Here is a 13,572-nt window from a genome sequence, read left to right as displayed (position 1 = left end):
GTATAGTCTTATCCTATGATTCCTTGAATTTATAACTAATCACTCGAATGATTTTTTTAAAGATAACAAAGGTAATCAGGAAACTGCTAAACATGAGGTCAGATCAGGTATGACGGAGGAGTGAGCATCCCCTGCTCACCTGTCACACTCGCGGTGTGCTCCTTGTCATGATCATTAAAGAACACAAAACTTCTTCGAAATTCAGCGTGTAAAAAAATGTTTATTTATACAAGTGTCCTTTACAAAAATTTGATTTTTTTTCAATTAAAATTTATATATATATAAAATTTTAATTGAAACCAGAAGTCTCTGTCGAGACTGTAGCTCTACTGGTTTGTACTTATCAAAAACCATTGCACTATTTCATTTATCTTAGTGTAGTCTAATTGTGTGCCTAGTTACATTGAAATCAGACCAAAACTGTAGAAGGAGTAGCGTTTTTAAAGAATTTCACAGAAAATTCTATTTTAAGTAACCATGGCAACACCGTTCATCAAAATTAAAAACCGATGCACCATTCTATGTATCTTATAGTCTACTTGTGTGCTAAATACACGAGGTCGGAAAATTCAGGCAACACCGCTGAAATTAAAAACGGAGGAGTGAGCAAGTTATATTGAAATCAGACCAAAACTGTAGAAGGAGTAGCGTTTTTAAGGAATTTCACCTGTCACACTCGCGGTGTGCTCCTTGTCATGATCAGTAAAGTACACAAAACTTCTTCGAAATCCAGTGTGTAAAATTTTTTGTTATCTAAACTAGTGTCCTTTACAAAAATTTGATTTTTTTTTTCAATTGAAATTGATATTTATACAAATTTTAATTGAAAAATTCATATTTTTGTATACTGGACACTAGTTTGAAAAACGCCCGTCAGCATTTGACTCGCTAACAAGGTCATTTTATCGACCAAAGAAATTACGAAATAATGACTTTAAACGAGACTGTTGATATTCTTGTTCATAAACTTGTCAATAAGTAATCTAGGTTTAGATATTGTTTACACATGTAAGTAAAGCATGATCTTGCGTATCGAATCAACTTATAAATAAGCAGGTATATATAACTGCAGGAGAAAGAAAAGTTTACTGTAGGAAAGTTAAAGTCATCACTTTATCAGAAAGCTTTTTTTTCACCCTTAATGTCTATTTCAAGTAAAAATTTCAAATATGATACAAGATATGTCAGACTCTGTTGTATTATTTATTTCATGATATTGAATAACCAAGTGCAAAGGATCAATAAACAAAAGCGATCTGCGTTCTTTCATTGTCACCATCTATGGACTATTTAGATGTTTGTTAGTTTTGCTTGTTCTTTTTGAAGGGGGCTGTTGATTTAAAGTCCATGTTGTTTTGTATTTCATTGTTTTATGTTAAAATTATTTTTTATTGTTTTGCTTTAATGTATTTATCTACTCTCTTCATCGGTCAAGCATCTCCAATACCTCATCCAAAACGAATGTTTGGCACTCTTTCATGTTTTTTTTCATCTTGGTGGCCTCCCACTCTATGCGATTATATGGCAATGCTTTAAAGTTGTCACTCCTTTTTTCGAAATATTACCAAATGAAACATCCGCACCATCACATTTTAAAATTATTAAATCGTTTCCGAGTACAATAAAAACGTATTCTACATGTATATATATGCATCAAAACATTTACCTAAGAGTATATACTGATTGAGCACTCTTTATTCCTTTATATCACATATCAATATAAATAATTTGGCACAAAAGAGTGAATGTTGCACAATAGAGTGAATGTTAATTATGCATGGTAAAACTAAAATTAACTTCTAGAGTATGTCAAGATGAAACTTAAAAGATACAGTATTTGACAAAAAAGACATGCTACAAACCAATTTTGAACAGTTAAAAAAATTCATATTACTCCACTTTTTTGTAACCATGGCAAAAACTTTACAATGTTCCCCTAGTAACTTCAGCCCTTCTGTTCTTGAAAGTTTTTTTTATCCTTTAAATTCCAATGAAAATTGTGCCTTCATATACTGGACAAAACTTAGCTCTAAGATGTCTCTGAATAACAAGATATTGCCTCAGTATCAGTATAAAGTTCAAAGTCGTAAAAAAATACCAAAAAAAAAATGCATATGCTTCTTAGGAAGTTTTTTTTTTTATGCACATATGTTCATTATGTAAAATTTTAGCCAAATCTAATAAGGATCCATAATTTGAAAAAAAAAATGGTTATTTAAAAATGACAGGATTTGGAGAAAACAACTAATTTTACTTGACTAGAACATGCCCTCAAAAAAAAATATCCTCACACACAGCGAAGAATTTATTCTTACATAGACAAAGCACCTTTCAAAATATATTTCTACAGGTATAAATGATTAGAATTTGTAATAATGAATTATTCTAATTGTTCTACTTTTCAAATCTCCCTATGGGTAAGTTGCCTATTGGTTAAAATTGTGTCAGCTTTTTTTTTTAACTTTAGCACATTTTTTTTTTGAACTTCAGCACATTTTTTGAAAATCCAAGACAGAAGCTCCTAAATAAAGGTATTAGATTTCTTTACTTATTGTAAATTCTCAGTTTCCTTATTGTAAATCTCTCACAAAATGAACTCAGAACCTATATAATTATGTTTATGTACATAAAATTCTCATCAATGGATAAATTGTTGAGTAATGTAAAAAATTACATTCAAAACTAAAATTGTTGTAAATCTCATAATAAATATTTCAGGAAAAAATCATTCATGGAATATTGCTTAAAAAATACAAAACAAAAATGAATAAATAACAGCACTGCGTATTTGTTTAAGTAAATAATGGAATGAATAAAATCTAGACTAGCTATATAACTGGAGGTTCATTAACAGTGGAATGGAACTGATATGATATGGCAAGGAATTGTCAATAGATGTACCTTATTGTTAGGTCAAATAAATTAATTAAATTAACTGAAGTTTAAATGTAGTTCAATATTACTGACTCAACAGTCATAAAATTTTAACAAACATGGAAAGATCATACATATAAGAACAGTATACACTGAAGTCATAATAAAAACTAGCTCAAATTTAAAGATAACTGGGTCAAATAAAATAGATATAAATAACTATTCAGTGAATTTAAACCCATGTAATAACAATAATACATGAATTTACCAGTGAGGAATAGATAACAAATCTGTCGTAATAAAGCCTGAAAGTCTTGTTTGGTGAAGTAACACTCCATGTATAACTGCTCCCTGCTGTGAATAATAAAAATAATCAGTGTCGTATATTACATTTTTTTTCTATTCTGAATGAAACTGAAATCCAAATTTCAATTTCAAAACATAACCCCCGAAAAACTTACAAAGATACATGCAAGCTTCCGATTTTTCATACATCCCTTCTCCTTGCTTGGACTTTTATTCCATTCTTTGTTCGTAATACAACCCCGATCTTAATATTAACTTCATGAGCTGGATCCAATGTCAACTCATATCTGTTGAAAAATTAAACTGTGGATGATAATATTTTACTTTTCAGAAAAGAATACGATCAAAATCTATAATAAAAAATATGGAAATTATTTAATGAATCGAATAAAAAAAAATCCATGAATAATCTGATTTCTGACCAATCAGTTTTCATGTTACAAACCTTTGTAAAATATGAACAAGAATGATTTTCATTTCATTCATTGCAAAGTGTTGGCCAATACAATTTCTGAAAAAAGAAGAGAAAAGTAAATGTAGTATAAAAACATGTGATTTATAATTTTTATATCTAAATTTTAAACAAAGTGAATTTAAAACTAGAACTGTCCAATAGGGACAAATACCCCCCGCTGGGTTTTTCAGAGAAGGTGCCAATTCAAAAATACTTTATGGATCTAGAGGTGTTCACAATTCACTTACAAAAATTTGCAGTGAAATATAATTGCTCATCATGTTTCTTAATGAATGAAACAAAGGTGCAACCAAATGAAACATCAATACTAATACATTGTAATTCCACTGTGACATTTTTTTTTTATTTTTTCATTTTATTTTTTTATTTCTGCATTAAAACAAGAGGCCCACGGGCCTTATAGGTCACCTGAGTGTATTTAATACCTAAGAGCAGAGAAGAAGATTTTCAAAGATTTAATGCATTTTCATTATATAATCAATATAGAGCCCCGCCCTAACACCAGAACCCCTGACCCTGGGGCCATAAAATTCACAATTTATGAAGAGACACTCTTGCTCATCATAACTATGTGCTTAATTAGTTTATTTAATACTCAGGAACAGAGAATATTTTCAAAGAAATAATGCATTTTCACTATATAATCAATAGAGCTCCACCCTAACACCAGAACCCCTGACCCTGGGGCCATAAAATTCACAAATTTGGTAGAGCCACTCTTGCTCATCATAACTATGAACTTAATTTGTTTATTTAATACCCAGGAGCAGAGAAGAAGATTTTTAAAGACTTACTGCATTTTCACTATATAATCAATAGAGCCCCGCCCTAACACCAGAACCCCTGACCCTGGGGCCATAAAATTCACAATTTATGAAGAGACACTCTTGCTCATCATAACTATGTGCTTAATTAGTTTATTTAATACTCAGGAACAGAGAATATTTTCAAAGAAATAATGCATTTTCACTATATAATCAATAGAGCCCCGCCCTAACACCAGAACCCCTGACCCTGGGGCCATAAAATTCACAAATTTGGTAGAGCCACTCTTGCTCATCATAACTATGAACTTAATTTGTTTATTTAATACCCAGGAGCAGAGAAGAAGATTTTTAAAGACTTACTGCATTTTCACTATATAATCAATAGAGCCCCGCCCTAACACCAGAACCCCTGACCCTGGGGCCATGAATTTCACAATTTTGGTAGAGGAATCAATGCTGATTACAATCATACCAACAGTTTGACTGCTTGATGTCCGGGAGTAAAGAAGAAGATTTTTAAAGATTGCACTATTTTTAGTGGTTTTTGCCCCACCCCCCAGGCCCCAGGGGGGCGGGGACCACGAAATTCACAATTTTTGTTCCCCTTCACCCATAGATGCTATATGCCAAATTTGGTTGAAATTGGTTCAGTGGTTTCAGAGAAGAAGCTGAAAATGTTTAAATGTTAACGCACGACGCACGACGGACGACGACGGACAAAAACGGATAGCAATAGGTCACCTGAGTTTACTCAGGTGACCTAAAAATATATTGCAATTATGTGTTATGTCACTCTGCAAACTGACTGTTAAAAAAAAACATTATACAAAATCAAATTTAATTAATCTTGATATATCAATTTGAAATGCATTTTGAAAATAAAGAGCTGGTCATCCAGTAATGAAGTGCTTTGACAGACAATAAATTACAATTTACAGAATAAGAGAAGAGAGATCTTTAATTCTTGTGCCTTATTCCCTGGAGATTAGATAACACACACGCTTGATAAGAGATATGCCTTAACAACTTCCAACACCAAACTCATTAATTTATCTTTAACTGGATGCATGTCCAGTCATTATTCCCAAGAGACAAATGAAATTACATTATCTTCTGTGCAATGTAAAAACTGTTTTTAACACTTGATGATGTTTCTTTTTTTTAAGTTTTTATGAGTAGTTTTAAGCTGTAGTATTTTTGAACAGATATTCTAGATTCTATATCTCAAACCCTATACATGAGCCCAAAATAAAGAAGTCAATTAAAATAAAAAATAAAACCTGTAAAATGCAAAAAAATTAACAAAAAGAGTTGAAAATTCCAGGTGCACACCTTCATCTGGTGAATAATAAGTGTACAAATTTTCAGATTAATCCTTGCAATAGTTTCTGAGAAACGGTCCGGACAAAACCACAAAATAACAAGAGGCCCACGGGCCTTATAGGTCACCTGAGTATCATGTAACAAGTTTCCAGCGATTGTATTTGCTTCGTGTTTTAATCCAAAAGCCATGAAATTCACAAATTTTGAAAGAGGCACCATTGCTTATCAAAGGGCAGATTTCAAAGCATTAATTTATTTTTAGTCAAAGTACCCCCCTGGTACCCCTGACCCAGGGGCCCTGAAATTACCTATTTTGAAAGAGGCCCCTTTCTTCATTATAAGGCCAGCATTTTTTTTTTATGTGTAGGTTTAGTTATGAACATGAGAATAAAAAAGCCCCGAAGGAGAAGGAAATAAAAAAATTTTTGGATAAATCAATTATTAACATTTGTACATTTTGCTATTCTAATAGGCTCCTTACCACTGGACACATGATGCTTTGACTGTAAGCTATAACAGAGACCTAAACAATGTCACTGGCAATATGCAATAGCTACCACGGGCAGTTTAAAACCTTGGGGAGGAAAATACTTTACCGACAGATACTTTTGAAACGAATACATAATTATCTCACCAGCATGTCATTGTGCAACAAAGTCGTCAGCATTTTATTTGTCCTTTGAACGGGTGAAACGTTGTGAATGGCACTCGTATTGATGAATTTTACCCTAAACCAAGCTATCTTTACTTACCCGCAGTTTCATCTTAAAATCGGAAGTGCGAGTTCGTAAATTTGAAATCTCGATCCCGACTCAAAATTGACATCGGAAAGAAAAAAAATTGTTTTATTTTTTCTGAAAATTCAAAACCTTGAATTGAGGGTTTGTAAAACTGAAAATAAAATAAATCCTAGCCTTAAATATGTAATTAGATCATTAGTATATTAACAAGGAGCAAAGGATAAGATGTTCAAAGAATTCATGCATTTCACTGTATAATCATTAGAGCCCCACCCTAAAACAAGAACCCCTGCCCCTGGGGCCATAAAATTCACAATTTTGGTAGAGGCACTCTTGCTCATCATAACTATGTACTTAGTTAGTTTATTTAATACCCAGGAGCAGAGAAGAAGATTATCAAAGAATTCATGTATTTTCACTACATAATCAATAGAGCCCCGCCCTAACACCAGAACCCCTTACCCTGGGGCCATAAAATTCACAATTTTGGTAGAGGCACTCTTGCTCATCATAACTATGTACTTAGTTGGTTTATTTAATACCCAGGAGCAGAGAAGAAGATTTTCGAAGAAATAATGCATTTTCACTACCTACTTATTTAGCCCCACCCTAGCACTAGAACCCCTGACCCCAGGGCGATGAATTTCACAATTTTGGTAGAGGACTCATTGCTGATTACAATCATGCAAACAGTTTGACTGCTTGATGTCAAGGAGTAAAGAAGAAGATTTTTAAAGACTGCATTAATTTTAGTGGTTTTGGCCCCACCCCTCAGGCCCCAGGGGGGCAGGGATCATGAAATTCACAATTTTTGTTCCCCTTCACCCATAGATGCTTTGTGCCAAATTTGGTTGAAATTGGTTCAGTGGTTGCAGAGAAGAAGCTGAAAATGTTCAAATGTTAACGCACGATGAACGACGCACGACGAACGACGCACGACGACGGACGAAAACGGATAGCAATAGGTCACCTGAGTTTACTCAGGTGACCTAAAAATGAAAAAACACCTGTAAAATTCAAAATAATAATCGAATCAAGATGAAAATATCAGGTGCACAACTTCATATGGTGAATAATATGTGTACAAATTTTCAGACAAATCCTTCCAATAGTTTCTGAGTAATGGTCCGGACAAAATCTCGTCTACAGACAAACAGACAGACAGACAGACAGACGGACAGACGGACAGACGGACATGGTGATTCCAATATACCCCCCCTAAACTTCGTTTGCGGGGGGTATAAAGATCAAATTTATTTCCCAATCAGAGCTGTTTAAAAAAAGTGCAGAATTGTTTGTAAAGAGAAAGGGAAAAAAGAAGGTATAAATAAGCCTATATACAGTTGACAATTTTTAAAAAAAAATCTTGATTTTGTGATTGATCAATAGACAAGACAGTTCAAGTATATATGTCATCATCAAATGTTTTATCTATAGAGACTGAATGATCTGCATTTTCATGGTCTTACCTGGGACCTGCTGAGAAAGGTACAAAAGCAAAGCTGTCATTCTTTTCATTGTCGGGGGAGAACCTATTGGGGCGGAACTCGTACGGGTCTTCCCAGACTGCCTTGTTATGATGGAGGTTATAAATCTGAATTCCCATGGTGGTGCCTTCTGGAATGGGATGGCCATCTAACACTGTCTCCTTAGTTGTGACCCGCTGTATAAAGGTCACTGGGGGGTAGAGCCGCATGCTCTCTTTTATACACTGAGTCAGGTAACTAAGCTTAGATAGGTCGGCCCTAAAATTAGGAAACATATCACAGCATATATCAATTGAACCAAAAAATCTTAAGTTTTCTATATTCTTTTTCATCTAAATCTATATTCGATTGAAATTAAATACTTTCAATATTGTTATTTAAATGTCAAAATATGGCAAGGGGGTTGAGAATCATTTCTATAAACATTACAATTGCAGTGGATATTCATCCTCCAAAGACACCGATATTTCAATATGATTTTAACAATTAACACAGATTCTAAGGAACTGAGATATTCAGTAAGACAACACAGAGGCAGGTGCCCTCACCATTCTAAATCCTTGTTGTCTCGACCCTTCAGAAGATCATCTGTCTCTCTCTGACAGAGATCCTGGTGCTCAGGATGTTTGGCCAGTAAATACAGAGTCCAGCACATGCCACTCGTAGTTGTATCATGGCCTAAAAAAAACAAGAAGTTGGTAGCATTAAGCAAACAAAGTGACTACTTAATTGGTTCTCCAGGAAATGTAATATTGAAAATAATATTTAAAGTACTGCTGTGACATCTCCTTGAAATGTACTTAAAGCATTAAGATGGATAGTTTAATTGTGCAATGAATTGCACAAGTGAAAAAAGGATTTCCCAGATTATTTTTTTTTAACCTTTGATAATCAAATATCAATATGTAACCTGTAGAAAATATTTGCAGTATAAAGGGAAGCAACTCCTACTACAACCTTGAGGTATCTCCACCCCATGAGAGTGATAAAAATGTAAAAGGATAGTGCTCCTTCAATACATATGCTGTTACATGTATCAAAATAAGTATAAATCTGACTTGATGATAAATCCATGTATTTTTAATAAGTAGAAAAAGTAGAAATTCATCAATTAAACTTACAATTGATATTATTATACTTTCATGTTAAATACTAAAATCTGATTGGTTTAGACGCAGTTAACAATCTGTTCTATTACCCTCAGCCTTAGCAACGCATGTGACAACGGGTAACACAATGGTAATGCCACATGCGGGGATATTATGTACATATGGTTCACGGTAGAATTCTCAAAACATCAGTTGCACGTTTGAAAGAACTGGAATAAACTTGATGTCAATAAAAGCTTGTGTCCGATGTAGTTTACTTGAAAACAAAAAAGGACAGACGAAACATGCTTGCGAGTGCAAAAATAACGAAACTTTATATGATAAAAGACTCTTAGAGTATCAAACAAACAATAAAAAGGTCAGTAAATCTTTTTAGAAGTAGCGAGGAGTTTGAAAGCTTTCTAAACGTGAACGTAAAGATGATCGACGATTTTTTTTTGCTGACTTAATTTAAGAAGACATTCAGTATAATAAAATAAATGGTGCCTGTTTTGGAGGGTAACAGTTGAAATTGCCACCCCGCGGAAAACCTTTTCCTTGGGGTGTCAATTTCAACTGTTACCCTCCAAAACAGGCACCATTTATATAATACAGTGAAACCTGTCTAATCTGACACATTTTGTGTCAGAATTGACAGAGTGTCAGTTTGCACAGTGTTAAAAATGGTAAAATGGGAAAGATATTTAACGTAGGAATTCACAATGTGTCAGATTATTCAGGTGTCTGATTGGTCAGTTTTCACTGTAATTATAAACATAACAATTTCACTTTAATTAAATGGAACATTGTTTATAATTTGTACCTTCAAACAGGAATGTATCCACCTCATTCCTGATTTCTAGTGAGGTCAGTCCTTTGTCATTTTCATCTCTTGCTGTCAATAAAATGTCCAGAAAGTCTAGGTGACGAGTTTTTGGATTTGGTCCATCTTCTTTCTACAAATCCATTCATAATTCAAAACATTATCAATAACGAGAGTAGTGCATCTTTCATGTGCATATGGTTTTGTATAATGAAAGCAAAATTTGTCTAGAAAAAATAATTATGTCTTTTCTTTTATACACTAGAAATAATTCCTTTCCTAATAATGCATGCATAAATTGGTTCCCCCATTACATAAAAGAGATGGCATGGACAACTCACTAAACTTTTTCTTCTCTTTTTAATAATATTCTCTGCCACTTTATGCACATAATCACAGTTCTTTCTGAACTCTCGTCCACTGGGTGACAAACTGAACAAAAAGTCAGAGTAAAACCAAGGCTTTCTGTAATAGATAAAAAATTCTTCACATCAGCTTCTTCTGTATTTTAATTGGAAAATATATAGTTAATACAAATCAAACCTCAAGCATATTGCACAAGATAAGATCATGTTAAATATAATAATTAATAATTTTCTATACACATGCATCTATATATTACATGCAAAAATAATACTAAATGTTGATATTTGCATAATTGTGTTTGATTAGTCAGAATTGGATTATATCTATATATGAAAAATATATGTATATCAAAATTAGAGCAATAACAAATGATGCATAAACTTTCTGTACTGTAAAACACACTTAAAACATAATGCAAAAGATGGACAATTTTGCTTTGTTGGAAGAGTATTTTATTATATTTGTTAATTCAACAAATGAATATACTTTAAAGTTACAGGTAATAAAAATTACTTTGCTGTAAGCATCAATTCATTAATTAAGTGGTGTTGGTTATAAACATGTTTTACTGTATGTAGCTTGTTTTACTGTATGTAGATAACTTACAAAGACCTAGCCACCCAGATATCAGACAGCACGTTAACAGCGTGGACATATGGATGTGTGTCCCTGAAACCCAGCAGAGAGAACACTCAATAAATTATTGATGATTTTATTGTATTAGAATCAAATGTCTATTTTATGTAGTAAACATGCAAGAATCAGCTCAAATTATTTCGATAACCAAACATTTATTTATTTATTTTTAAATTATATTTGGCAAAAACAGTGAAGGCTGCTTGATCTATTGTTGACAGTTATTTCTTTTAAGGAATATGCACATTACCCATGTTGACAAAAAATGTACTCTTGAAGGAAAATGCATATTACCCTAACTGTTGACAGTTACTCTCAAAGGAAAATGCACACTGGAGTATTATATCTAGAGAGGCCAGGCCAATGAAAGAAAACAACTCAAAACTCTTCCCTGCTTCCACCTGCTTATCTATCTTGTCCTGAAATTGTCATAAACACCAACTCCCATACTAAGTTAAAATTCAACACAATATGGAACAATATGCATATATACACAGATTAAATGCTAACAATTAACCTCCATGCTTTATTAAACTGATTTATATATGTTAGAAATGTTCTGATATTTGGTAAACAGATACTGCATCGATATATCTCTAATATTCAACAAACACCCTAAATTCATTCAGTAGCTTAGGACATGAACATATTTACCACCAGAACGGAAGCAGCTTTGTTTTTGAGGCCTATGTAAGATTGTAGAATATCAAAATGGAATGCTGGGGTCAGGAGCCTGCGATTCCGCGCCCACTTCTGTCCATTAGCTATAAGTAAACCCTCTCCCAGCCAATCCAGACCCAAGATATATACTGTACCTAGCTGGCGAGGTTTTGGCTCTATGTACAAAAAAGGTTGAGGTAAGAATACACTTTGGTTAATTGGAGATAATCCCCTCAATTTCTTATTAGAACATCACTTACATCTACAGAAATGCTATACAAGTACCTGTAGATTTTAGAAGAACTTTAACTGTTTCTGGATGATGAAGAATTAACACTGGTCTGAAGCTAATCCACAGTAAGTGAAACATGGGGTACCTGTCACAGCGCTCCATCTGGAATTTCAGTCCCTCCTCATTAGGCCCGGGATACTAGAGAACATCAAGTACAACCATTAAGCCTGCCATTAAATCTTCATTTAACTGATCTAAATGATTAGGCCCTGGATACTACAGAACAAGAGGAACGTCCATAATGCCTGGCATTAAATCTTCTTCCTAATAACTAAAGACTATTTAATGTTATGACTGATCTTACCATCAGCAGGTGCCCTAGGAGTCTGCTGGGGTAGGGATCCCCAGGGAGATCATTGTAGAAGTGGGCCCAAGTACGATAGTCCATATAGGCCAAAGTCACTCTGAAGATGACATAAAACAGGACAGCCATGAATCCAAAACTGATCCATGACCACCAGGAGGACAGGAGAGAAAGACCCAGGACTGCCATTGTTTACACTACCTAAAAATAAAGTGATATATTAACTCATCTCCACTCCTCCATATCAGAATTTATGGTTCTTGTTCAAGACACTACAAGTATATGTACATGTACTTCAAACTTTGGCAAACTTCAACCAATTAAAGTTAGGTGGTATATGATAATTACAAACCTTCCTTTTTATTTGTATAAAAAATAATTAATTGGGTAATTTTAATCTTTTAAACAAATTCAACAGTCTTTTAGCTCACATGATAACTGCTTTTTGAATGAAAATTATCTGGTATCGGTCAGTCATTGCTGTCTCTACACATAATAGCTTTCACATTTCTGCAAAAATATTATTTTTTTCCACATCGTAAACACATGGAAATTGGAATGACCCTTATAATTCCATCTAAGACTATAATTTGATTTAAATATATATTGATCACGCACAGATACTTTCTTGTTTATTTGACTCACTAAAAGAATTCAGATCCTACCATTTACTCATGCATTCACAGAACTAAAAACTGACTTCAAACACTTACTTTCTTCTTAGTACAGCAAAATTTTACAATACATATAGCATCATAATTCTAAAGCATGGACAGTGTACACTAAGACATCTATAACTACTTATACATACATACATAAACAAACTGCAGTGTGAGAAATATGCTTAAAACCATATTGAGATCAATACACTTAGTATTCCAGATAATGACTAAGTATTCTTGGCTTCAGTACAAAATTTAAAAGCCCATGCAGTGTAATTCGATGCACAAGATGCAATTATAAGTATTTTACAATAGTTCCCAGTAAGAACAGTGATACATTTTATTTTAAGTATGTGACATAGGAAACCTTGTGTACTTTAAGATATATCTACAAAATCGCATTTCCCTTCCTTAATGAATAAATTTGTTTTACAGAGATATTATCATTTGACTTTTGAGGTTGGATTTTTATACAACTGGTGTGTTTTTATCCCCTTGCCAAGGCTCCGGGAAAAAACACACAACTTGTTGGATAAAAATCATATTCAACTACAAATCATGGGAGATCCTTTATTTTCTTTACATTTATATGAGAAATATTTAGACTGTTTTGGGTTAAATCAAACTGAACTGAAAAAAAAAGAACCATATCATTCTGAACCAAAGTTGAACAGAATCTACTGAGCCCTTAATTGTCCAAGCCCTAGAATATTTACCAAATAATTTTGCAAGTGCAATTATTCATTCAACAAAATAAAAAGAAAGTCAT

The 13,572-nt window shown here is 33.3% G+C and overlaps 1 protein-coding gene across 1 annotated transcript; it reads right to left on the bottom strand.

Moving 5' to 3' along the window:
* Positions 1-1,677: 1,677 nt before the first annotated feature.
* LOC134238892 (leukotriene-B4 omega-hydroxylase 3-like) lies at positions 1,678-12,340 on the bottom strand. The gene is made up of 12 exons (XM_062721004.1): positions 12,142-12,340; positions 11,831-11,975; positions 11,540-11,721; positions 11,180-11,304; positions 10,856-10,918; positions 10,225-10,348; positions 9,884-10,016; positions 8,521-8,650; positions 7,955-8,230; positions 3,626-3,691; positions 3,336-3,467; positions 1,678-3,228 (listed from the first exon to the last, which is right to left on the bottom strand). Exons 1-11 carry the CDS (start codon positions 12,328-12,330, stop codon positions 3,362-3,364), a joined length of 1,539 nt encoding a protein of 512 aa, XP_062576988.1. The 5' UTR covers positions 12,331-12,340; the 3' UTR covers positions 1,678-3,228; positions 3,336-3,361.
* Positions 12,341-13,572: the final 1,232 nt, after the last annotated feature.

The sequence above is a fragment of the Saccostrea cucullata genome, unplaced genomic scaffold (genome assembly GCF_032062105.1).
Source record: "Saccostrea cucullata isolate Sc308-1 unplaced genomic scaffold, CSIRO_AGI_Scuc_v1 ctg383, whole genome shotgun sequence".
Classification (NCBI taxonomy): Eukaryota; Metazoa; Mollusca; class Bivalvia; order Ostreida; family Ostreidae; genus Saccostrea; species Saccostrea cuccullata.
Note: the sequence above shows the minus strand (reverse complement) of the source record. Positions and strands in the feature narration are given on the sequence as shown.

Excerpts from the sequence above, each read along its gene's own strand:
- LOC134238892 (XM_062721004.1), bottom strand. The coding sequence starts at position 12,330 with ATGGCAGTCCTGGGTCTTTCTCTCCTGTCCTCCTGGTGGTCATGGATC. Across the intron at positions 10,017-10,224 it reads AAAAGAGAAGAAAAAGTTTA|AAAGAAGATGGACCAAATCC; the intron begins GTGAGTTGTCCA and ends ATGGATTTGTAG. Across the intron at positions 8,231-8,520 it reads GACAACAAGGATTTAGAATG|GGCCGACCTATCTAAGCTTA; the intron begins GTGAGGGCACCT and ends TCCTAATTTTAG.